This window comes from Lissotriton helveticus, chromosome 10 (assembly GCF_964261635.1).
Source record: "Lissotriton helveticus chromosome 10, aLisHel1.1, whole genome shotgun sequence".
Taxonomy (NCBI): domain Eukaryota; kingdom Metazoa; phylum Chordata; class Amphibia; order Caudata; family Salamandridae; genus Lissotriton; species Lissotriton helveticus.
The window spans coordinates 783,894,961-783,922,591 of NC_136071.1; the positions used below are offsets into that span (position 1 = coordinate 783,894,961).

Sequence of the window (27,631 nt, forward strand, 5' to 3'; positions counted from 1 at the left end):
GGATTTGAACTACTTAATATAATTGGTGACATCACTGGTGAGCCCCTTTAAGTCTCACTGGCTTTGGTCACAGCACTCCGCTGATGTGAACTACAAAAAGACAGTCGAAAAAGTCTGACTATTTATGGTAAATAAATGACAAACCAGCCCTACATCTGCCTACCCAGTAAAGTGACACACGTCGGAGTACTACCTCCAATCTCCACATTAGTTCTATTATTCGCAGCCATTGTACCAAAAAAGACTCGGACACAAACAAGCTAAACTAGTAATAAATCTACATCCATCAGCATTGTTTTTTCTGTAAATAAACATTTTGCCATCAGATATAAACGTTTTTATTTAATAAACTCCACTCAAATCCTAAACATCTGGTCACCGATCAGAATTTAATTTCTAGTAAATACAGATTTGGTCCCAGATATATTCGCTTTGTATTCGTTGATGTGGCAATTGCACATGCGAGTACTAAATAAAAACAAACTGTGTACCTCCATAGCAGGCTGGGGCTCAAATCACATCAGTGATTCCCTCCTAATATGCAAGGAGCAGCCCCAGTTACACTGATAAAACCCACAATATGCCAAAGATGGCCTGTATTACCTCAGCTTGTGCACCATCATGCCAACAATAAGTCTATGATAACCACCATAATGAGTGGACCGGATTGTGCAAAGTGTGTACATCAGATTGCAAGAAGGAACATAAGTCAAGAGTTGCCTCAGTTGTGCAATGGAGGTCCTTAATATTCCAAATATGGTTACCAATATGCTAGGGGTGAGGACCACCATGCCAAAGATGCCCACAATTAAGACTACAATTGCCAGTATTATACAAAGAATACCCACAATGTGAGACAAAAGACCACAATTATCCTAGGGTGGATTACATCATGCTGGAGATTGCACCCAATTGCAGGCGGGGTACTGCATGCAACGGTAGGCATAATTAGCGTGCCTTCATGAGGCCTTCAGGAAGAGAGATTGAAAGCCATTTGAGACTAGCGTGTACACACACACACACCCAGGAAGTATTTATGCATTTGCTCTGCTCCTGCACCAGTACATTCTGCTCCCCCACCTGGATTCCATTGGGTTCCTTGGAAATCTTAGTTCTAGCACCTGCTGCCTTCATGCAGGACCTCAAGAATATATACTTTTATACACAATTTAATTAACAGTGCAGGACCAGCACAGCAACCAATCGCCATTCGGTAGCAGCGGATGGTGGCTGGCCGCGATGCGTGCCACACTGAGGAAGAAGCCCTTTCGAGGATCAAAGCATCCCCTGGTTGCTGCATCACTCAAATCCGCAACTCTTGGAGACTCCGAACGAATAGCTAATACAGTAACACTTATGGCTCACTTTACTGCCTTCACTTCCTTCACTGCAAGGAATGAAGGGATGGGTTGGCCCCTTGCCTTGTAGGCTGAATTTCGGGGTTTTCATACTTGACATTCCATGCGTATTTCCCTCTAAAGAGATTTGTGACCGAGAGGCCTTCCTCTTGAATGTTGGGGTCCACAGGTTTCACCATGGGCACCATGCAGCAGAAGCCTCCATGTAAAACAACTGAAAGGCACCAAGGAGATGTGCTTGAAGGCTCCATCGCCTTCAACCCTGAAGGTGTATTCTTCAATGTGGATCGCTGAGGCAGAGTAAACCATTTCTATTCCATGACCGGCATATTGATTAGGTGCGAGCTGATGCCTAGTACCTTGAAATCTCACCTTTACATAAAGCTCAGGTAATAAACTTTTAAACGCCAAATCCACAAGAACTACCTTAACGCTGTCATTTGAGGTTACTCAGGGCATTCTTGCACAGTCTGGATGTTCGAGAGGCATAAAATGCAGTGGGATGATCATTCCCCACATTTCATATGTCCAGAAGTTGAAACGTCACAAAAAGGCGTGTTTGTGAGGAAAATAAATAAGTAATAAACCACTCAGTTAAATACGAAATCAGAAAAAGAACACACCAAAAAATGGCAAATGGTGCATTCAGAACTCAAGTTCTTGCTGACAATATTGTCAGCACATGATAAAGTGGTAAAATTCCCAATTTTCAGGTACCGAAGTCGAGTGGAAAAATGTACAGCGCATCAACACTTGGACTGCAGGTCAAACCAACTTGGGACAGTGTAAGTGAACGTTTCCTCGTCTGTACTTCTTCGCGTGCTCACTCAAAAAATACCAATTTCTGTAAAACAATCAAAAATCTTCTAAAGAACGTTGCCCTTTCAGTAGTCTTAGTAAAGTGGTCTATTTAAAAACAAAATATGTGCGCTTTTAAAATGGCACAATCAATTTATTTTGTAGAGGTACTTAGGGATTCTGTGCTCAGGCACATACACAAATGTTATAATTATGAATAAGGATCTTATGAACAACAAGTTCTATTTTAACAACTGGGCGTGGGAGCAGTAGTTTAAGATTAGTACCTTTAGAACACAATTACGAGTCTTAAAGTAGTTCTCCGCAGCAAAAAGCCTCAGCAGTGCTAAAAAAAAAAAAAAAAGTTTCAGCGTCGAATCCAAAGACGCTTTTGGTCTTGGAAAGTTCCGTTTTTTTCTTCTTTTTTTCAAAAGTGACATATTTTCTAGAACATCAAATGTTCTGGCAAAAGAAGCACACATTACTTATTTTATTAGAGTGGAAAGATGATGTGATCATAGGGGTTAGCTATTTTATAATGAAGATTAAATAGATAGAGAACAAAGTTAGACTGTGATAAATCAATTGTTCTTACTAAAATAAGACATTTGTTGCCCAAGTCATTTTTTCGCTCAGCTAATAGTCACCATAAACAATTTGAAGCTTTTCCACAGTTAAAATTTAAAACAATAAAGAAAGGAATGCTTCTTTTACTAGTACCGTTTTGAAACACCTTTGCCCTGTAACTAAATAAATAAGTTGCTTACCCATGGTAACGCTTTTCTGTTGGATACTCGAACTACAGATTCCTAACCTTGTGAATGCACTCCCTCAAACGCCAGACTGGACCCCGGAGATTTTTTCCCCTAGCAATTCCATTGCACACTTTTAGGTGGCATAACACTGCTCGGTGCAGACTCAGTCCTGCCCTGAAAGGGACAATAAGTCACACATTGCCACCGAGGAGCGCTTATATCGGTTTCTTGCTGAACCTTGTCATTACCGTCGGAAGGAGAGCCACTGGCTGGTCAATATAGACAGTGTGCCAACCTCTAAATTGAAATCTATTTAAGATAGAGAAAACCATCCATTCCACAGAATAGGAAGATGGGAGGGTTGTGAGGAATCGGTGGATACAAAGAGTATCCACCATAAAGAGTTACAGAAGGCAAATCTTATTCTTGTGATGGATACCTCAAACAGCAGATTATTCGAATTCTAATATCTAATCTTGTGATTAGATATCAAAGTAGTACCTCCCAATTCGCTGTGTGAAATGTTTCAGACCAAAAGGTTCTGCTGGTCCTCCTGACACACAGGGCTATCAAAGCAGTAATGCTTTATGAAAATGTGAACAGATACCCACGTTATATCCTGAGAGGCATCTAAGAAAGGCACTCAACGTGCAAACAGTGACAGCAGTCTTGGCGGAATGGGCTCTCAAGCATTCTGGGGGCTGAGTCTTTACTAGTGCATAGCATAGTTATATGTAGAAGTCTATCCACCATGAAATTGTTTCCTGCACTGCCTTACCTCTTTCATTCCTGCAAACCCCACAAAGATCTGATCAACCAACCGATGGTCCTTGGTGCGATCGATGTAAAACCTTTTGGCTCTTTTGCAGTCCAAACTATAAAGGTCTTTCCCACTTTATCTAGGGAAGCGGTAGAGCAAAGAATGCCATAAAAGTGATACATTGTTTAACACGAAAAGGCTTCACAACCTTGGGCAGGAATGCCACCTTAGTCCGTACTACCAGTGTGCCCGGAAAAAAATGTGGTATGTGGGTGCTGGACAGACTGCTTGCAACTCATTCATGCAAAAAGTTATTGATATCAGAAAGACTGTTACTGTTTTCAGAGTCAAAAGGCACAGAGGATTGGTTCCAATGGGGTACACAGCAAATATGTGAGAACCAAGTTAAGGTCCCACGGGTGGCAAAAAAAATTGTTTTGGGTGGAAACAGAAGGGTTATTTCTTTCAGGAAACTCATCACAACAAGTGGCTTGAACAACCATGGTAGATTTGGTATTGCAAAACTAACTATTAACTTCTAAGAGTGGCCACAGTAAGCTCTTGCAGGGCTAAAACTAGTACAAAAAGCAGCATCTGACTTTTTGGCTTGTAATGGTTCTCTGGCAAGAAGTACACCAAACCACAAACTTCTCCAAGCATCCAGGTAATGGCAGAGTTCTGACAGTCAGAGAGGTGGTGTCGATTGAAGCAAAATTGGAGGCCAAAACGTAGTTGTGTCCTCACTGGAGATTGATAGCACATGTTCCTGCTCTGGTGTCATTGGCATCTGGTCCAACGTCAAAGCTGCAGGGACTTCTAAGGGTTGCAGTGCTAGAAACAGAATGATCGGCAGCTGTGGAGTCTAGCTGAGAGGCACAAGCAGGGCTGGATCAGCTGCTGGTAACCTCACTGGAGGCATCAATGAATATATGGGGCCCAAAGGTGCAATGGAGGAACTGGTAGACTGCTGAAGATGTGCAACATATCCTCCTCTAAGGCCGTCACATTGGGACAACGTGTGTGTGGGGGGGGGGGATTGGGTTCTTATGTGGGGGGGTGGGTTCTTCTGTAGGAATTTGTGACTAAGACAGAGTGGCGCTGTGTCAACTGTGTGACCTCGGAGCCCTGATTTAACTTCTTAGGCTGCTTTTTTGACTTGGACTTACCTGACCTGGAGGTAGAACACCATATGTTGTATAAACGGCCTTGAGCGCAGAAAAGGTACTGTGCCCTTAACTTCAATCAGGAATGGTTCTTCTTGCTTTCTGACAATGTTGTTCTGCCACCTAGAGTTTAGCTCTGCGTTACCGGATCACCTTCAGATTCATCCTGGAACAGTTTTAAAATTACCAGTCTCCTGACAAACCAGAGACACATGAGGCATACATTGTGAAGATCAGTCAGAAGTTTGCGAAAATCCTTACAAAGAATAAACCCGGTCGTTTTAGGGGGCGACAAGTCCCTTGCACACTGTAGATGTTTTGAATTAGAATGCTTTACGTCAAGATGAGAGTGAGGGACCTGTGTGGGAAAACAATGAAAGATTTCAACTGACGTCAGCAAGGAAGTGGAAGTGAATATCTGGCTCCAGCATCACTCTCGGGGCGGGACAAAGGTGACTCAGAGCTGCAGAATGCCATCTACAAGCGCAGAAGGGAATTACTGAAAATTAAAAAAAATTATATCTCCTGCAGTTACTAGAATCTATCACAAATTACATTTTGTCATTGTACTTTGTGAAGTTTCAATTTAATTTTATTCTTTGCATTATTTCAGAGCCACTTATTTCCAAGGTTGATGAAGCTAATGAGTTATTACAAGCTCAGACTAAAGTTAATAAAAAAAAATACCTGATCGTAAACTAACTGCTTGACTTTCACCTCAACTTTAAAGCAATCTACTCTTCAGAGAGGCATCTCACCTTCAGAAGCATATTATTTTCAACAGGAAACGGCACATCAATTATAATAGCAGGTGATTTTGAATTTACCATATAGAGACCTATTTTTGCAGAGCTTGACGGAGTCTTGAAATGACTTCTGGTGTTTCATCAAGGCAAGAGAGCTTTGAAGTCCTAGGAATACTAGAAAGTGGCCATGACGCTCAGGCTACATTTTCCATCGACCTTGCTGCTTCACCAATAGCGAGTGCTACCCCCATATCGTACCATTACAATGTTGAATCAGTGGCTTTCCAAACACAGTTTACGATCATACAGCCAATTAACACTGGGGCGGAGGTGGTTTTGGATAGTTTTCAGATTGTAATGAGCAGGGGTCCTTTTGACTCCAGCCTGCTTAGTCTAAGAGAACAGTGGAAGAAACCAGGAAAAGTAGCAGCTTAAACTGGGTTGATCAAGAGTGGCAATGCCAAAGTGTATGCTCCCAAATGTCATTGGAGTTTAGATTCTATTGGCATAGTGGAGGCCACATCTATATATAAAAGACTCTCATAGGAAGGAAAAGGACTAAGAACAGATATTGTAGAATAATCTACTACAAATTGTAAAAAAGTACGTCAAATTTCGGAATCTGGCGATTCGGAGGAACAAATAATGTGGTCCTATGCTGAATGCCTCCCCAGCAGGGGTGGCTCTCCATTAGGGTGGAGGAGTGTCGCCCCACAGCTTTCTTGCAATGCAAGAAGCAAAAACATAATAGGAAAGCACAAGGGTTTGGTTGGGGGCGTGTGGGTCTGGTCTAGGGGAGGGGAGGAGTGACTTGCCCACTGCTGAGGGCACTGACTGGGGCCAACCAAAACAGTCAAGCACACTCTGCCTTTTATCCATGTAGGCTGCACTTGATTAAATGGCCAAATCGGATTTTGGGATTCTCCAGCTGAAGTACTGCACGTGGCTACAGAAAGCAAACTTTGAATTCATCTTAAACTCTAAGAAGAGTTTGGAAAATTGCAAAATTAAAATCAGCTTAGGCTGACAGCTCTATTGTGATATTTCCCCTTAAAATAAGTCTCCATTTGCACATTTACGGTTAGGTGCGCTTCCATTAGTGGAAGCATTCCTAAAATGGCCTAAGAAAATGCTTTGTGGGTCTGTGCTTATGCATTGAAGTTGTAAGACTAACAGTTTCACGTGATTTCTGTTCTGACCAGTTCTCAAATACGATTTCTAAAGAGCAAACCTCTCCTAGCATAACTAAAAATCGACTTCCAATGTTGTTCATATTTAGGACTCTGCCCTTAAACTTCCAATTTTGCAGTGGTTAAGAATAGTCATTCTTCCACCTGGCTCACTCAGTTTATCGAAGTTTAAATCATGTAGCCATGGTAGTTATTCATAAAGTAAAATTGTTCTGATAAGGGGCTGGGTAATACAAGTCCTCTATTGTTTTATCTGCTTACTGGACCTAGGAGTAGCATCAATTTTGTGCATTGTGAAAATGTCCAAGCTTTAACATTTCTGTTGCAGTAACCTTCCTTTCCACATTCTTAATGTACCAGTACAACATGTCTAGGAGAATCAGTTCATAAAATGCTCGAGTGAACGGACATACGGTTTTTAACGCTGCATTAGACATTTTACATAGTAGTTTACATTTTTTTTAAATGTGTTTGCTTTGCTCACTCGGATGGAAAACTGAACGGCTGTAAATGCCATTTCCTTCCTGGTAGTTATAATTAGTAAGATTATAACATTTCCTATTAAGAAATATTTGAATCTAAAAAAGGACTGGTTTTAGTTAGATCGGTCTGGTCTGCTTTCTTTTTGGCAAAGATCAAACTGGTACTTTTCTTTGTGTTGTTCTAGAACCAAATAACTGGTTGTGGTGCCCATCTACCATAAAAGGAAACAAGGGGCCCCCCATTTGAAAGTAGTAATACTTATATTACGTATTATTTGCAAAATAGGAATAAATTATAGTACCGGACTGAGAAGGGACTGTTACAACGGTACCCAGTGCACTGTGGAATTGTATCATTTGTGTATTTATTTTATTAGACTGAGCCTGCCACACAGCACTTCTGAATTAACATCCTACATAATCAACCTCTTAAATACATTTTGAAATTTACCTCTTGGGACTGGTTAAAGTTTTTATAATCCTGTTAAAGCAGCATTCATCGCGACTGACATTACAGTGATTATGGAAGAATAGCTAATTACCTATGCATCCAGCTTCATCTAGTTCAGCTTCAGGCCCCAGGATTTCCTTCCCTTCTGTTCCTTCTGAATGACAAAAAAAACACAGAAGAATTAAAATGCATATTGTACGCTAATTTGACACAGTTAATCTATTGTTTAGTACAGAATATAAGGAATACTTTGATCTGCTTTAAGAAGATTTGTATCTTAAGTAGTTTAGTAAAGTATTTGCAAAATAAAATTTTAGTAATGCTTAAATAAGTTTGATAAATAGGTTAGGTTAGTGAAGGATTTTGTTTATCTGATTCCACGTCAGTTACGTGAACACCATTATGGACTGTAGTCCAACACCATAAAGTGAGTGAGCGTGGCCATGCTCACTGTCAAATAGGAACTGTTGGTGGTCAGTGACTCCATAACTAATGCTAATATGTCAAATAAGAAAAAAAACGGAGGGGAATTCTACTAATGTAGCAATGGGTTTCATCCCACCTGATGGGATTTGTTTAACATTATGTAGAACTCAAATGCGCACAAGGAGAATTCTAAAAAGAGACTAACCCCTCAAACAGGGGATACCAAGGGCTACAGCAGGGCACCAGGTTCAAATCCAGGATCTTTGGACAAGGTCATACCGTACACATAGAGCAAAAAAAAAAGGCATCAACTTATATCCCCCCTCCATTCAACAACACTGTAGGTATTGCGAGTATGCCTGGACCATTCTTCGATCAAATCCCTAATTACACAACATTTCAAGTGTTATGGGGAGTTTGGAGGCCTGTATCACGTTTTAAAAGTATAGCAGGCCTGGTTTACTAGGCTTTTCTTTTTTTAAATCGCTGCTCTTTGGGAGAGGTTAGACTTCAAAAGGGTTGTGATGAAATTTGAAAAGCCCAGGTCGGAATGGAAGGGCCCCTTACAGTGCATACCATTTTCTACACCCTTTAGTTTCCCCCATGTGCTACTTGTTTGTGGCCATCCACACATCGCAAAGTCCCTTACTGCGGATATATTCATACATAACAGAAGACATCATAGAAAAACAACAGATGATGCTTCTCAGAAGATTGTATCCCTCTCCAGAATCACAGGCATAATAGAAGGAGCATCTGCAACACAAAAAGATTGCTCTTCTGTGATGTTGAAAGCACCAAAGTGGTAGAAGAAATATACAGATACTTTAGGGTTAACGCAGCCAAAATAGGGCACTTCAAAGACTAAAACAAAGTCACATTATAATTCTGATCATGCAGAAAAAGGGCATCCTTGTTTTAATCGAGCAACCTGTAAGAAATACTTGAAAAGGATGTAATTAATGGTAGGACTGAACGCACATCCTTTTTTTAGAATTATAAGAAAATAGTAATGTACCTGCAACACTAGTTTGCAGCTTCACATCAAATATAAATTTAAACGGCATGCAGCATCCCCCTATTAGTTTTCTAGCTTGGTTCAGTATTTTCATTTTATTTTTATTACCAAAAAGCTGTAATTGCCTTATGTCCCCTTCAGATTACAGCTTCATGCATCTTTATAAATGTGAATCACTGCAAAAGTAATATTTTATTTTCCAAAATCCTCACTGAGATCTGCATCAGAAAAATAGTTCTCGACATACTAACCCCTAAGGAGAATACTCTAAAAACGCTGCATCTAGCAGATGAAAATACAGAGATGGAGCAAGTCCCATTAGATCTTACCTTCACAAATCAAAGCAGAGAGACAGAAAAACGTCTAAGAAAGTGAATAAAATGCCCCACAAGTCCATTTTTTTGCTGTTGCAGAAAATCGAATTAGCCAGAAGCCAGTACTCGAGATCTTCCCTCCAAAGAGAGGGATGTATTGAAGGACTGGCGCTGTGATGCATTCTTGGACTGAAATACTTAAAATACTTAAATGATCAAAGTTAAAATTCTATGGCATATAATTTACCCCTCTCCTTCCTTCTCTTTTAGTGTACAATTACAGTGGACTTTTTCAGCTCCCCATACTAGGATGCATTTTTGTACTGTGGAACACTTAAAATAAAATTCTATGGCACATAATTTACTCCTCTCCCTTCTCTTTTATAGAAAAATTACAATGGGCTTTTTGGCTCCTTGTATTTTAGAGTTAATCCCAGCCCAAGCTCGTAAATCAGAACTATTCCAAGATTGAATATTCTCTTTTTTGTCATAGCCTGTAGTTATATCTCATTTGCATGCGGGTACAAGACATACTTGCAAATCTAGCGAAGAGTAGTTAATTGAAATATTAAGTCTTTCAGGGTTAAGGGGCTGCTTAGGTATACTAATTGCAATCCATTGGTCTCGCATGAAAGGCGGTTGGTGGCATATTGTAATGTTTCCACTACTTAATGTTAGGACTTTTTTTTGTATAAGTCTTTGCATTCTTTGTAAAGCTATTTCTACTTGTGTGGTTCAGAATGGTTGACTGGAACATTGTTGCCAAAACGTTAAACCAATGACCACAACATAACCACCCCCTCAATTTGGGAACTTCAGTTGATTTCTTGATTTACAAACCTGGCATAATCTGCATTTATGTACAGTATTAATGTATTCCTGTTTTGCATTTTTCTGGCAATTTAACACGTCTCTAAGGCACTAGCAGGTTTAAATATAACAAGGCAAATTGTCAAAAATTGATGGTTGAATTCCCACTGAAGTCTGGAATAGATTATCCACTGCTTCATTACATGGTGCTGGGAACTCAAAGCAGCCCTGGCCATCTTGTTGGACCAGCCCCTGGTGGAGCAGAGGATGCACGAGTGGGGGCACTGTACGTTTGGTACTGGGGCCGATATTGCAGCACCACAGCCAAACCGGCCCCCACCATTGCCAAACCAGCCCCCAACCCTTTCAGTCTGCTGGGGAAACACTTTATGCTCGCTCCGGACAGTCCTGCCCTCTATGCTCCAAAACCCAGTAGGAAAATGGTGAATGGTCAGTCAGTAAAACTTTATTTAGTTTGTTACAACCATAAAAGTATACACTTTACATGTTACAAACCTTTATCAAAACACATGACATAATATATTATTAAAAAACTGAAGCAGCTTAATCATTGCACTAAAAGTAGCCCAGCTCCTTTAAGTGCCAGTCAGACTTCTTCCTAAAAATATTAAAATCACAATGGTTTCAATCATATATATACACAATCCTTCCAAAATACGATACATTACTATTAACCTTTAAAAATACTCTCATTTTATACTGGGTGAACTGCTGCACCTATTACTCTATACAATGGAGAAACATATCTCTCTCTCTCTCTCTATCTATATCTATATCTATATCTATATCTATCTTTCTATATCTATATCTATCTATATATATCTATATATATACGTCTGTCTGTGTCTGTCTGTCCTCTATGCAATACTACACCATTCATCTGATCGCCATGAAACTTTGGGAAATGGAGTACAATCCCGCGAAGGTTTCTGGCATAAAAATGTTTTAAATATCGTCCCACCAGGGCCCTCAATCTTTCGAATACGGATGTACGCACCAGACGGAAAAACAAAAAATCGTGTATCCACAAGCACTCGAATAAATAGAATTAAAACGACACTTTGAAATGTTTTCCACATTAAAATGAATAAGTTTCAATAAAAATGACAATGTAAATTGAATGTTATCATGACTAGTTTCCTTGAATTTCCTTTCTTCGGAGATCGCAGCAACGCGCGACGGGTAAGCTAGTTTTGCTCATACATTTCCCCAAAGCACAGGCTACATCTAATTCTTTCAATTCCACTAGAAGATTAGCAGCTTGCATCCTATTCATAATTTTTTTTTTTTTTTAAATATAGGGCATAAAATCTCTTCTCGTATATCTAAAACCGACCTACAGTCTAAAAAAATATGAACAATATCACAGTGGGTACCTAACATACAAGTACATTTACCATCGCTATTTATCATGAGATTTTTAACCCTATTACTTACATAGCAGGGGTTTATTCCAATTCTCACTTTTAGTACCTCACGTCTTAGATGGTAGTTTGGTAACATGTCTAAATAGGGATCCTGTTGCACTTCTAATTCCCACACCTGTATCATATGGGCCACCAACGTTTTCTGCAAGAGATATTCACGATCACCTGTACGGGTGTCGGCTCCCTGAGACCTTAGTTCCTTTTTACCTATTATTGCATGTCCTAGCTGCGGGCATAACTTTAGACCAAGCCTTCCGTACACTTTTTTCAAATAGGCGCTTGTTTCTTTTGCCCAGGACAGCTCACTAATGGCAATTTCACCTCTGCACCACTGGGAAATTTTTTGAAACTCCCCTGACCCTAGGCGCTGCCAAAAACGTATTAGGGCCATGCTGGCAGGTACTGCCCAAGAAGTGAGTCCCAGCTCTAATCTTGCTGCTTGTACCATTGATGCTTTTGGCAACAAGAATAAGCTTTTCAGGATATTGCCCTCCTCTTTATCCCAACCTGTTTTCCCACTTAAGAGTACCTCTGCCCCATATAGAAATTGTGCAGGAACCCTTGCTGAGTAGGCCTTTATTAGCGGCCTGTTGGACTTGGCCTTTTCCCCCCAAAATTTTTCGCTTTTGACCCCCTCATCTAGATTGTCTCCCCCATGGGATTAAACCTGTATAGGCCATGAGTGGTGTGAGACATCTTTTGAAAAATGTTATTACCTGACATAATGTGAGCACTTGTAAAATCCCCCATTTTAAAACTGCACCCCCATTTTAAAACTGCACCTGACTGAAATGTATTGCTTTTAAAATGGATGCCATGGCCATGGGTTTTGCCACTGGACTGACATAGGTCAGCGGTCTAGATAATATTACCCAGCTACCCCTAGCTTTTGGAGGGAAAGCCTGGCACCCAGGGTGCTCACCCCCTCCCCTAGAACCAGTTTAGGCTAGATGTGCCAACATTCTAGAAGGTCCTGGCACTGCCTGGGAGGAGGGTATAAATAGGGTGAAGTGACACCAGACAGTCAGTCAGCGCTGGGACAAGGAAGGGAGGGGACCTGTTGTGAGGTGCTACCGCCACATGGGCCTGTGAGCTGGGCCCTGCATCCCTATAAACCCCCCCGCTGCTGTCCCCATGGGCCCCTGACAAGGGAGGGCCCTGCCCAGGACACTGACGCTGTGGGACCTTGAACTACGCCAGCGCTGAAGGAAAGAGGTGCCCACATGAGGAGGAATGCTGTGGGCTTGAACCCCCCCAGGAGGTGAGGAGTGTGCCCCTGGGGCTGGCTGTGGAATTATTCGCCCCCCCTCCGTGAGGAGCGCCTGTCAGACGCTGTTTGGGGAGGTTGGTGCCCCCAGGAAGCTGTGGCCCCTGTGGAAGCGCTGGACTGGGAGGAGCTGCCCCCGAGGAACTGTGCCTCACTGACCTGCCTCAGTCAACCTGCCCCTGGACTGCTGAACAAGCAGTGCGCTGTGAATAGCGCTGTGGTGAGGAGTAGTGCGCGGTGGAAAACACTGTTTCCTGAGGAGACTGTGGCAAGGAGCTGGGCGCTGTGAATAGCGCTGCCTGAGGAGGCGCGCTTTTGTCGCTATATAAATAATTAATTACAAGGGAGCCTACCCCTTATCGCCGCTGGAAAATCACCGCCGCAGCCCGGCGCGACTGTGGAGGGGCCCCCACCGCTGTGGAAATCGTCGCGGCGGCCCCCGGTACCAGGAGAGGGCCGCCGAAGTGCAGGAAGGGCCGCGCTAGGCCCTGAGGCCGTCAGGTTCTCCCGTCACATGACAGGGGCCCGGCCGCGTCATCGGCCCGCCCCCGTCGCGCACTGATTGGCCTGCGCGGCCGTGACCTGTAAAGGCCGCGCAGGGATTGGCTGACGGCCAGGAAGGCCGGGAGAAGCGGAATCGAAGCCCCGGGTCCCCGTGAGGAAGGAGGGGGACCCGGGTGAAGCGCCGGAGCAAGAGCGACCGGAGCGGGAGGCCACCCCGCCGGTCTGTGCCCGGGTGAAGACGGAGAGCCGCCCAGCAGTCCGCCCCGCCTGTAGGACTCTGTGTGAGAGGGGGAGAGGAGGGGGCATCGAGGCACTCTGTCGGTGCCGGCCCCCCTCCACGGAAGAACGCCCCACCGAGCAGGGCACCACGAGAGTAGCAAGTTACCTGCAGGGCTCCGTGTGGTGAAGGAGCCCTGCCATCATGCACAGGAGCCGGCCAGAGGAAGTCTGAAATCCTGCGGGGCTTCCAGCCAGTGAGAAGAGTCCCGTGGCTGGGTGCAAGGGCAGAGGGGGGGCCTCGAGACACATTGTCGGTGCCTGCCCCCCCCCCTTGTCTCGGGAGCCCTGGGAGAAGGCCAGCAGCGTGGATGGAGCCAGAAACCTGGTGTAGCCGGTGAGTGAGGCCTCAAGCACACCGTGGGGGAGGGTAGAGAGGGCAACGGGACACAGGGTCGGTGTCCGCCCCCCTCCCTGTCAACTTGTAAGGGCCTAAGTGCCTAGAGGCTGGGTGAAAGCCGCTAGTGACTGCTGGGGGACTAGTCAAACCCAGGACTCCCATTAGGCCTTTTTGAACTGCCTATAGAGACCCCTGCTTACCAGGAAGGCAAAAGGGGGAAATACAAGATGTCCTCGTGACCCCCAAGGAACTGTTGTACATTCATCGACCAAGGGTGATAGGCCTAAGGAGTAGCACGTGTCACCGGGTACCTTATTCCCTGTGCCCAATGAGATGGTTACTTCCCCCATAGTGAAATGTAGGTTAAGTGTCTATCCATAAATGATGAAATGTTCCACGCTGGTCTCTGTTATACTAAAGTACTTATTAGAAGGTAAATGAGGGCTAGTTCTTTATTGTGACGTGTGCATTGTTGACTTGCTCTCTTTACTCTATTCTAAGAGAATGTACTGCTGAAATGTTTTACCCCTGGTCCAAGGGAGGGTAATTCCAACTTAAGGTTGCAGCTACTGACAGGTGTTTCATGTGGGAAGTGGTTTACATCTAATGAGATCTTACATTGAAAGGAGTGTTATGTCCTCATGCAATGAACCGTTTATTCCTACGCACGGAAAATGTGATGCCGGCCTAGTTCAAATGTTATTGACGCCCATGCACTGCTTAATGTTTATGTTGCAGGTTGCGGAGGGGGGCTGAGGAGTCATGTTCCTGTCTGGTGTTATATGATGTTTTTCCCTTACAGGGGTTGGGTTGGTGTTGTCACACATGAGGTGTACTTACGCTAATGTTGCAACTTACAATTTCAGCCAACCCCCCGAGGATGAAAGCCTGAGTTGGCCCCGCCGGATTGGCCCCAGCTCTAATGTTAATTTAACCAACCATTCTTATTTCAGCATGGACTTTGGACTAAACCCTTTTTGTCCCATGTAAATAATCCCCCAATGAAATACTTGGCTCTGGTGCCAGTTGGCGCCATGTTATGATGACACTGTTAATGCATTTTTGCCTTGCAGGTTGGAGATACTAAACTGCTTAATTTTCCAACTCAGATTGGTGTCCTGCCTCTTTTGTGCTGTGCCTGGTGTGTTGACTGAGGGTACTGCGTGAGTGCTTCACATGTCCTCCAAGTTTGGCCTGCCCGCTTGATGCCATGCTACCCCCTTTGAGACTTGGGCAACCCCCAATTCCAACACGGCCCATCTGACATTTCACCATAAACGCTGTTAAATCTTTTTAGACCCTTCACAGTAGCCATTTTTAAAGCCTCCAGATGGGTAGACCATTTCAGATTGCTTGTAAACCATATTCCCAGGTATTTATATTCTGTTACCTTCTCTAAAAAAACAGTGCCAAGGGAACCTAGTCTTGCTTTTACCGAAACATAATATTTTGGTCTTCTCCATGTTCAATACTAGTTTTTTTATTAAAGCAGTATTCATTAAACAAGTTTAATTTTCTCTGAAGACCTATCTCTGTCTGGTCCATAATAACCAGGTCGTCTGCATATAGCAGGCAAGATATATGGTTACCTCCTAATTTTGGGCTAGCCCCTCTGGCCTCTCCTAGTTTCATTGGTAGGTCTGCAATAAACAAAGAGAAAAGCAGGGAGCTAGTACGCACCCCTGCCTCAGGCCATTTCCAATCTGGATCCTCCCAGACAATCCTCCCTCCTCATCCAAGATTACCTGGGCCCAGTTATCTGAATGCAAGGCCTGTATAAGGGCTAGCAGGTCATCGTGTATTTTGTATCCTACCAGGGTTGACCACAGCTGCTCCCTGCCCACAAGGTCTAATGCCGCGCGGAAGTCCAAAAAGCAGGAGAAAAGTTTACCCCTCTGCTCTATCGACTTCCACGCGACCGCCCAGAGAGCAAAGCAGTGATCCACCGTTGAATGCCCTTTAAATCCACCCTGTTCGGGGGTACTATCAAGTTATCTTCTGCCCAATCTTTCAGTAGCCCTAGGATAACTTTGGAGAATACTTTCCCCCCAATATCCAGAAGATTTATTAAGCGATAATTTTTAGGGGAATTTACATCGCTTTTTTATGCATCGGTGTTATAATTGCCCCTTTCCAACTATCAGGCATAATTCCTGTATTTAAGATTCTCGAAAACATCTTTGAGAGGAATTCTGCCCACCACTCTGGATTGGTTTTTATAATGACTGCAGGTAGATTATCTGGGCCAGCAGCCAGTGTTAAATTTAATCCAGCTATTATGGTCTTAAGCTGGCCTGGGGAGAACTGCCCTATAACTTCTTCTCTGGCTCTTGGCCAGTTGGTTGATGGTATCCCCCCCGCCCCCCCTTGGCCATTTGCCATAGATTTCCTCAAGATAGGTTACCCACTTATCCTCTGGAACTGAGCATTGCATAGTCCCTACCACTTTCCCTGTACATTCCTGTATCATTTTCCAAAAGCCTTTGACATTTTTTTCTTCTATTGCCTCTAGTAAGTTCATCCAGCATTTTTCTTTAAAAGGTCTTTTTTCTCTCTAAAAGTTGCCTTAAAATTTATTCTCAGCTTCTTAGGTTCTAATGATGCTGCATCGTTGTATCTATGCCCAAGGCGTCTTTCGTATTGCCTAATAGCGGCCTTTACTTTCCACCACTCTTCGTCAAACCATGGTTTATTATTTGGATTTGATTTGGCTTTACTTGCTGAACTCTGGTTTCCCAGTTTGATTTTTATCCTCAGACATTCTACAAGTTGCTTTATTATATCCTCATCCTCCATATATCTGATATCTGGAACGCGCTTACTTTTTTTATGTATTCTTCGCTAATCCGGGTTGTAAGACGCTTTGGATATTCAGTATCTACTTGTAACACTGTCTCGCAGGGTCCCTATTTACCTGCAATTCCATCCGTAGTGGGAAGTGATCATACCCTCTACGCTGAGTATTTCAAAGTGTCGTATTAAGTGGAAACACCATGCCTGCGTAAAGATATAGTCTATAGGGCCCATTTGCCGTCTTACTTTAAAGGTGCACCTTGCGGGCCGGTCCGTTTCTTTCCTACCATTTGCACATACCAGCCCCATTGCTCCCAGCAGCTGACCAAGTTCCACGTCTTGTCTAGGAAGGTCTCCACTGGTGAACATTGCAAACTATATTGTATGCTCTTATCAATTCTCTATGCCAAGCGTCAAGTTTTTGGGGATTTAGTCTATAGTTAAAATCACCGAATATTAGAAGCACATCTCATGGGTAGGTTTCATATAAATCCTCCAAGTCTTTTTTTAGGTGTTCCAACGCCACTTTATACTCCTTTTCCCCCCTTTCTGTACATATACATTAATAATGCATAGGCCTCCCTCACCTGCAATGTTATTGATGTCAGTACTCTGCTACCTAATGCCCAATTACACTTTAATTCAAGAAGATGTAAATCCCTCACTATCCTTGTGGTAAATCCCTCACTATCCTTCAAGAAACCAACGTCATCTGACCACCTGATGCCCTACCTACTTGGTTTTTTTCTTGCAGGTTTTACATGGCGAGTAAAACCTTCAGTGACAGGGGTTTCGTCGCACAGCCAAGTCTCCTGTAAGCATAGAATATCGGTCTTCCCCAGGATATTTTTAAAACCTTCCTGAAACCGTATTCTTTTGTACCCATTGACATTCCGGGACAAGAAGGATAGGCTGCGCGACGACCCGCATTCCTAATCAATGTTACTGAGGTTCCCCTCTTCCTCACAGTCCAAATAGGCTAGTTCTCTATACCTATTTCCACCCAGAACATCTGCCTCCCCCCACCCTATCTTTTTAGGGATTATAGTAATTTCCAGGGCTTCCTTATTTCCCCATCCCACGGTATTCATTTTTATTTGCCGTTCTCCCAGCCCCGCATGGTTTCTAAGGAATGGTTTCCCTTGAATATCCATTATCCCATCCTCTCTCCTAAGTAATCTAATTCCTTCCCTGAACATCTCCGCTTCAGCTTTTTCCATTGCAACTTTTATTAGTGCTGAGTGGAGAAGGACCTTTGTTATTTCTTCACCTTTTGTATTAACCAAAATTCCCACTTCTTTTAAGTCATCTGTACTAACATATTTCAGACTGGGACATTTTGCCTATGACTAGAGTAGCTGAGAAAGATTTAGAGGCTTTAATTTCTTGGCCCTTTCCCTGTCCAATAGGTCTACGAATAGCCAAGCATCCATGGTTCTATTTATCTGTGAACGTTTTGGGCTTTCATCTATCCTTTCGTCCCTTCTATCCGTATTGACTTCTACTCCACCCCTATTCTTACTCCTACAGACTTTCACCGGGTCGGGTTACTGGGCCCTGCCCCTATAGAGGTCTCCGTCCCCCTTTCGGGTGCAACCTCTTCCTTTCCCCCTAGGTACTTCCACTGGGGGAGTTTCACACTCTTTACCAGGTTTTTCCCTGATTCCCACCTACTATGTTCCTCAAGTCTATGGGAGCTTGCTCCTATGTCCGCAAAGGTAAGCTTTTTTGTTTCTGGCAGCCCTACCTTGTCTTTGGGCCTCAGCTTGGGGGGTTACCTTCTTCCCCTTCTCCTGTTGTTTAGCTACCCGACTTATGCATGCCTTTTTCCCCTTCCTCCTCCTCGGGAAACACCTCCTTTCGCCATACCTTTTTATAATCATGGGGCAATGGGAAATATATATTGCTGGATCCTCCTCTTTGGGTCTATTCGCCCTCGTCACTTCTTCCCCCTCGTCCACATTAATCACTACAGGTCTTACTAAAGGAGGCATTTGGCTTTTAATCTGCGTCAGCTCCCCAATTATGTTCTTAAACTGGTTACTTTTTTACTTTAAGATTTCATTATTTAAAACGGACACCTCTAGAATGCCCTGCAAGGTTTTCTGGAGCATCAACATAACCTCGAGCATTGATAAACTGGAGGAGCCCGTCACCTATGCAGGGGTAGATCGGATATATCCGTATGGACAGCATTGACATTTAACTGTCTTTCTTTCACATTGGGGCTTACTTCCCCTTTGACAGTCTTCTTCCCGCGGGGTTTCACTCTGGATTTCACTCAATAAATCACTTTCTTCATCCACCTCTACTTTAATGTCCTGAATAATTAAAGACTGGAATAACCGAGGGGAGGAAGACAGGCGTGGTTCATCGGGATCTCGGCGATATCAAATTTTGTCTCATTCAGAGTTTACACGTTTATTGCCCGGCCCTCTGATTAGAGGAGACTCCACCGCATTCATAACCCGGCCCTCTGATTTGTGGAGACTCCACCGCATTCATAACCCTTTCAGGTGTCTTTCCCTTTTAAGTGCTTGCCCAGAAAGTCTTTAATAGATTTTGAAACTGCCGACCCGTCTTTTACACCTGCTGTCTTCCAGGGCACCAGCACCTTCTGTTGGATTGTACCTGAAGGTGGGGTAGACCTCAACAGGTGTTTTGTTTCCAGTAGGTGTTACCGTAACACTTATTATGTTATTCAAGTCTTTTGGTAATTCCGTTAGGTCTTCCGCCCCTTGACTTTTATTTCCTGTTTTCTTAGAGTTTCTCATGGCTTTGCGTGGTTTATTTTTCCCCAGGGCCATTTTTCTTTCCCCTTAACGCCTAGTTACCACAGGAACAAAATTATAAGGCGGAATTCTCCTTCACTTTCTTATAGTATTCCACAGTTCCTAGGGGCATTACAGACCCCTATGTCCAATACACTGAATACAATTATTAGGAAGAAAAAAAAAAAATCTTTTCACTTACCTCTGTTCTGTGGGCCCGCGCTTTCCTCCCCCACTTCACCCTTAGGAACTCACTACTTCCAAGCAGCAAACTGTCTCTGGGCTGAGTCCACAACTATTAGGGAAATCACCACCTTTGTCTTAATGTGGCTTTTGTGTTTCCTCGCTATCTTAGAGGGTATGGCTCTCCCCTCGCCGCTTCAGTCCTAGCAGCCTCCTTAGTGGGTCTGCCCAGTGCCTGGTTCTTGCTTACGCCGTTTTTCTGCTGTTTTTTCGGCTGTGTGGGGGGGCTCTCCCCCATGCTGCCACTGCGGACCACTACGGTCCGTCTCGCTAGATAGCTCCCCCACCTCCCGCGCTGCCCGCTAGGCTCGCGGTCCACTGCAGCGCGTTCACTTCGCAACTCTCTCTCCTCGGGCCGAAAATCCCCGCTTCTCCTGGTCTACCGCCCGCTCAAAGCAGTAGGGTGAAGGCGGATACCACCCCGACGCCCGCGACTCCAAAACCGAAACTGCTGCCGGAAGCCGGAATACGAGAGGCAAAGTGGGAGGTACGCGCCAGCAGCCACACAGAAGCAAGGGTCCCAAAGTGTTACGGTGAACAACAGGCAACAAATGGTGAATGGATAAAATGAGCAGTCATGAGAGGTTTGTCGCAAAGGTGTAAAAGGCAGAGGCTACTGCTGGCACCTCTTCCATCATTTCAAGCACCCCACCGGTTAATTTCAGCTAGCATGACGGGTGATTTAGGAAAGCGGGAGTGCTAAAGGGGAGCGCGATCAGAGAAGGGGTGCGATTCTGGGCTTGAACGTTTTTGCCAGGGCTGCTTATGGCTTCCAGTCTGGCTCTGGGAGCAAACTGCAGTCTTCTAAATTCTTTCTAACATAAAAAGCTCAATTTCAAGGATGAAACAAATCCCCTATATAAGCAGATGCTGTCAACAATGAGGGTATGGGAAGGGAAGTTAGGAATTAAAAGAGGGTCCACCTTTATGGTGGATGCTGCCCAACTTTTTATTGCGATGCTCAAATGTTATTAGTCACTCCTAAGAAGTGCAAAATATATAGGTCCGATTATACTTCCTTCAAACAATACAGATCGCCATGTCGCGCGACGGTTCTTCAAGGGCATATCATAGTTCCCTTCTCAGCTAAAGACTTTTCCAACTTTGTTCAGGGGCATATCGGAGTTTCCACTAAATCGTTGAAGGATACATGTATTGAGAAACTACACTCGACAATGTGCTGTCGCACTCGCACATAGGACCGACTGGAATCTTAACACTGGAGATACATTTTTTATATGCCGTCGCTTTTTCAGGTCTACCCAATTTTCATTTGGACCATGTACTAACTGGCTGTGGACAAATTTATTCCACACAGATGAGCAAAACTTTTGGGAAAGAAATACATTTCTGTAACGTTTGGGGGCATAGCAAGTTGACCTATAAGATTGGGAGGCAATTCATCCTCTTAATCAAGGCTCGACAACTTATTCCTTTTTGAGAAACTCCTAACCTGTATTTGACACTTCCCAACTACGAAACATAAGCCTTGAGGAAGTTACATTCCAGTAAAGAAACCCGTGTCCGCTGCTGGTTGCATTTTCTTTGGCATATAAGTACAGAAGAACTTTTTAACAACGATTTTTGTATCATGTACTATTAATAAGAGACTGTACAGACAATTGTGCAAAACACGATATTAAAACATCAAAGGAATCTTACGTTTTGGATGCTCTCTTTATAAAGTTAAATATGGGTGTTTATTTGAATAATTGAAAGTCGTGACTCCATAAGCAGGTCAGGACAGGGAACTAACTGCCTTAGAAGCACTTGCTTCTATGAAAAACAAATATTTGAGTGCCGAGGTACAACAAATTTCTAACTAATTGCAAAATATATGTTTACGTAGCCTGATGCAAATCTATGTAGCCTGGAGCTTTTTATTTCCAGGGAGGCGGGGTGTACTGAAAAGCTCAATTTCAAGGATAAAAACAACCCACTATATATGCAGTTGCTAGCAGCAATGAGGGTATGGGAAGGAAAGTTTGGAATTAAAAGAGGGTCCACATTTAGAAGGCAAGTTGATAAATTAACATGTGAGCCTTCCAGATAGCTTTAACTAGCGTGCAAGTAAGGGAAAGGCTAGAGTTACCCACCTCGAACTGGGAGGGTCGGAAGGGGGACGATTCGGAAACAAAGGGTAACTAGGGAACATTTAGAGATGTATACCTAAAACATGCACAATAGAACACAACATGGAAAACGTTAAACTTGGTCTTCAAGGATATTTCACTTTGTAAGCCCAACTGTGTCCTTGTCACTTCCTAGATAATTATCTCAACAAATTATTCAGGAAGCCATAGGAGCAGGTGTCTAGTTATGGCCATGTGAGACAGTTGGGTTAACTACCAATAGAAATTACGGTGTAATCTAAGATGGACATGTATATAATGGTGAAGGTCGACTACTACCTACAAATTACTAGTACAAAGACAGTGTTTTTCAATAGTGGGATAATCAAGCATATTGCTTGAGTGATCCTTTCCAAATACCACTGTTAAAGACTTATTGGCTGCCTTACTACAAAGTACATCCGAAGATCTTTTTAATCTCCGGGTGTAGTTGATTTTGAAAACTTTCTACGGTGACAAATCCAAAAGGCATGCAATGTGACCTTTTTCGATCACATCCCCTTCAACACTTTCCCAAGTGCACCACGTGTCAAAGCATCTTCTCAGCTAAAATCTATAAACTACTTACCAGTGGGATTCAAGCCATGAATGGGAGTAGGTCGCTTCATCCATCAATCTGAACTATAAGCACTATTCCTCTTCCTCAAAGTCTTTATGTTCTTCTTTGAATATAGGACTCATTTCTTTTTAAGTACTGTCATTTCGATGGCCTGGATGCCAGTTTAGAAATCCATAGATACGGAGTTTTAATTTTGTATTTGGTCTATCACTATCATTATGGGATTTGAGGCATCTGCATTCACACTTTTCAGCCGAAGGCTATGAATATCTTGTAGGTAATTACAGAAAGATTTATGGTGGATGCTGAACAACTTTTTTTTATTGATATGCTCAAATGTAATTAGTCACTCTTTAAAAATTGCAAAATATAGGTTTACCTAGAATGATGCAAATCTATGCTGCCCAGGGCTTTTTTCCAGGGAGGTGGGGTGCACTGAAAAGTTCAATTTCAAGGATGAAGAAAATCCCCCATCTATGCAGATGCGGTCATCGGGAAGTTGAAAATCGTGCCAAGCCTCTTTAAATGTACGTATTTTGTATTGGAGTGTCCCAATTCAGTGATTCCCACAGTTAACATTTTTAAATGTTTCCATTCCAAGGCTAGGGTGACGATCAAAAACAAATTTTACATAAAAAAATGTACTTCAGCATATTAAGATTCGTTCAGTTGGTGCAATTTCGATTATAGCGACGTGAATTTAATTTAAAAAGGTAAACTATTAAACAAGTGCAAAATGTGTGGTATGTTTTATTAGAGTACATGTCTGCCACGTGAACACTACTTAAATATTCCCACGTGCTATTTCTAACTCTGATATGCATACTGTTAAAGTTGGTTCGATGCACTTTTCTGAAGGAAATAAAACAGTAAAAAGATCGAATTTACCTAGCCCAATGTGCTAAGTAGATAACGGCAGTCTGTTACCCCTTTCAATGCATAGTCTTGCGATATCCGTACTAAACAGTATACAGATTATCTGGACTTTCCCCGATTAGGCACACCTGCTTACAATGTACTTCATTATTGGTCTCCATATTTTCACTTTAACGGTCTCTTCAGATTTCTGCAGCTGAGCAAGAGCAGACTTAAGCCCTCACGACGAGCCCGGAGTAGTGGCATCACTCTTGGGAGTATGGATGGATAACAATCTTCCTGGCCCCAGTTTCATGTTGATCCCACACCTAAGATTATTAGTGTGTATGAACACCAGGGGCCATTTCAGCATGTGGGGGGAAGGACTAAGGGGCAGCCTGGCAAACATTCGACCCCTCCAACAACAGGGTTAGCATACAATGCGCCCTCTCTTGCCCTGCCCCGGGTTGGCCTCCTGAAGCCCCTCCTCCCCATCCTTCAATGAACCTCAGTTCAGATCTGCCACATGCTCAGAGCAGGTGATAATTCTCACCAGATCTTCCCCGGGAATTGGGGATACAGACAGGAACTCTGTATACCAGTGTCCACATACATTTTTGTCCACAGAATAAGAAATAATCGTGATTGCCAGATTAAGTCCACCAGATACCTGCTGGAACAATTATTTCCATCCCCGTATCTCGGAATTAATTCCTACCATTTCATTATTCGGCGCTTAGTTAAAAGGGATCATAAAATAAGCTAGGCTGTGTATTTCCAGGTGAATCGCTGGGGATTCAGCCATGTCCCAGTACACAGCCATCCTTCCTTCAGGCTCAATATGGATACCAAGATTATGCAAAACTGCCAAGAATGTGATTTCAAAACACTTCTAACCTAGGTCAGCTCCACAGAACATGCTCCCAAGGCCTTGGGTGAAGGACACAATGAAAGCAGGCCAAAGAAAATCCCTTCTTATGTAATCTTTCAGGGGTATGATAAAGTCGGAATAATGAAACAAATTGAAAAGTGCTCAGTTTGTCAGCTAAGGCAATTTTGTGTATTATGCAAGTGTGTCAAATGCCGCTCCTCTTTAGATATCTTACCATGAACCTTAATATCCCACTTATTAAATGTGTTATTACAATGCTTCTTAAAATATGCTTTGCTACTGTCTTTTCTCTAACATAATACCCTGGTATCTGCTGGAAAAGTGAAACCAATTTAGACATTCTCCCTTATTGGGTTTCTCATTCCCAAAATCTCTTCTGAACTGTATTTTCTTTTTTAAAGCTACAGTGATTCGATTTCCTTACTGCTCTTTACTAACTGAACTGTATTAAGATTCTTATTTCCGATATATGCCTTAATTCTACAACCATCCCTTCCAGCCAGACCTCGAACACGGTTTGTGATCTCTGTGGGAAGTTCATTTTCCCACAATGGGACTTGACCATCAGCCTTGCTCATTTTAAAAACTGGCAAAGGGGTCACAAAACGACTCAAAATCAGACCTATTCTAACTAGTTAGGGCTCTGGAATGCCGCAAGATAGACAGAAGGGATTTGTAGTTTAGTCATTTGATAAATTACTGCGTAATAGTCCAACCCCTATGCATGGCAGCACACAAAAAACTGTCTCAGAAGGCCCAGCCTCGCTGTGGTTTTTGTCCATTGACTTTCAGCTCAAAGAAAAACAAAAAACAATATTTATCAGTTGGTCCGGCCCACAATGTCATGTCTTTCAGGATAGTCCTGTCATGTATACCACATTTTTACATACATTGTCCCAGCCACACAACAATTCTAAACAGGTGACCTACCTAGTAGCTTGATCTGGTCTCATCTACACCAGGCTCTTAGTCTATCATAATCCCTGAACCTGACGTACATAAACATGTCCCCAGGCACGGCAGACTTCTTCTGTATAAGGGTCACCACTTTTTTTCATCCTTGCCAACAGACAGCTGTGCATGATCACACTTGTTTAGAAAAGCATTGGTGATTGTTTTCAAAACATTTTATTGTTTTCAAACCATCAATGATTGTTTAAAAAAATTGATTCTAGAAAAAACTCTAGAGTGACCACTTTAGTATAAAAGACCCTCACTCCCCCCTACAGATTAGAGGAGAATTCCTTCCAAGCTGACACAGGGTCCTGCATGCTGAATCTTCGGCATGCAGCGGTCTGACATCAATTGCGGGTGGTCATCTTCGAAGCAGGGAAGGGGTCCTTCATTCTCAACCATCAGGTGAGGGGGCTGGTTCTTCCCTAGGGTTTTCTTGGCTACAGATACACATAGCTATACACATACACCCACACATCCAGGTTAGGTTAGGTACATTTAGGAAAATTACTTAGGGCCCGCATTTTAGGAAGTATGCAAGTGCTACTGTTTATCTGAACTGCTTCTGTTCATCTTATTAGCACTACGGTATAAATGTATCTACTATTTACTACATTGGTACTACCAATCTCTTTCATGTGCTTTTTTCTCCTGATTATCACAGCACGTGTGTTCCATGAGGCTGTTGCTAGACCAATAAATTCTTATTGAAACAACCTTATCGCCATCCTGTGTATTTTCTGAGAGAAAGCAAGCATGAGTGTCTGAGCGAAAAGTACTGTAATGTTTCCCACAATCAGAGTAATCAGGGTTGTCATGTTCAGTGGTTGCCAGAGACTACCTACATCACTGTAAAATACAGGGGGTGGTAGTGGCACTGTAGAGCTAGCTGGTCTAATGGCTGACCTATCCTGTGGGGGTGTCCGGAAGTGGTAGGGACACTAAGTCCTCAGATTAGGTCATCCAAAACATGCAGGTCCTGGGGATTCCTTGGAACTACACGATATGGCTCTGCCATTGTTGGATTGGTCCTTATATTAACAGTAAAAATCTGAGCAGTTCGGTTGTACTTTCTCAGAAAGCCCTACTCACACTTTTCAGTGACGTCTGAAGTGGGGAGGGAAATCTGCCTCAGCGGAGCAGATATACTTTGTATTGGCTGAAGGTTTAACAAGCTTGCAAGGGTAAAAGGTTTCCCACATTGAGCAAAAACCTACCTCTCTTCTCTTTTAAATGATGACTGACCCCGCGAGTAGCTCGGGGGAAGACTCATTTGCAAACACTCTTAATATTACAGAACACTGCAGCCATGTAGCGACTATGAAATTGTTAGAGCACTGCGTACCCTTAACAGGTGGCTGTTTTACCTTTGTGATTGAGGCACACAAGGTGTTCGGATCAGAGGTATTCTAATTTTGGGTTCAGTTCCCACCTGCAGATCCCAAATCTAAATTGATCCACACATACATTGTAGTTGAACCACCAGATGAATACATTCCATACAAAGACAATGAAGTTCCATTAACTTACCAGCAACACAAACTGGTTTAAAATCGCCTTCCCACACACATCTGTCGCCTGCTCATCATAGAAGGAGCGACCTGGCCGGTCTTAGCAACACACTCCACATCCCGAGATATAGTACCGTTGGATACAGTACGTGCAATATACAGAAACAGTCAGGCTATACAGACATCGTCCAGTTCGTCATGCGGACATTAACAGTACAACCTGCGAGAAATGGAGAAGTGTGGCTCACTTGTTAGAGGAGGCAGACCTGGAAGCAGAGGTCAGCCCGGGACCAGGGTTCAATTCCCGGCTCGGTGGGGTCTTGAGTCCTGAAATGTCCATGGACTCGACAATTCTCGCTCTGGTGCCTACTCGATTCATGGGTTCACACTCTGCGACTCTGGGCAATAGCTTGCTTAATCTCCACAACGGCCCCTCGCGGCGGGATGCCTGGCTTTCACCTTGCGGATACCCTGCCGGGGTTATCTCACAGGGGAATACCAGGACGGGTTCCCTAAGCAAGCGCTTAGAGACCGCTTGGTGATTTGCGCTATATAAATTCCTGTACATTTACATTTACATTTACATTTACAAATGCTCCAGGTGATCCACATCAGACCACACCTACAATGAACCCACGGACATTGAAATCAGTAATAGGGACAATTCCTTCCAAAAGGGAGAAAATTCAGTTCTGGATTGCACAAAAATATTGCACAGCTGGAAGCAGTATTTCCCCATACAGGTTTGCAGGGAAAACATAGAATGCTAACTATTTGCTGCCAAATGGGGATGGTTTCCTCAATTGAGGATTGTA

At 43.3% G+C, this 27,631-nt stretch overlaps 1 protein-coding gene across 2 annotated transcripts in view; it reads right to left on the minus strand.

Annotated features, from left to right (window-relative positions):
- Window positions 1–27,631, minus strand: part of ZEB1 (zinc finger E-box binding homeobox 1) — a 477,132-nt gene that overhangs the window by 257,648 nt on the left and 191,853 nt on the right. For both annotated transcript variants that reach the window (XM_078663353.1, XM_078663352.1), the window contains exon 3: window positions 7,795–7,857. In XM_078663353.1, coding sequence (XP_078519479.1) covers window positions 7,795–7,857 — 63 coding nt within the window. The remainder of the gene's footprint in view (window positions 1–7,794; window positions 7,858–27,631) is intronic.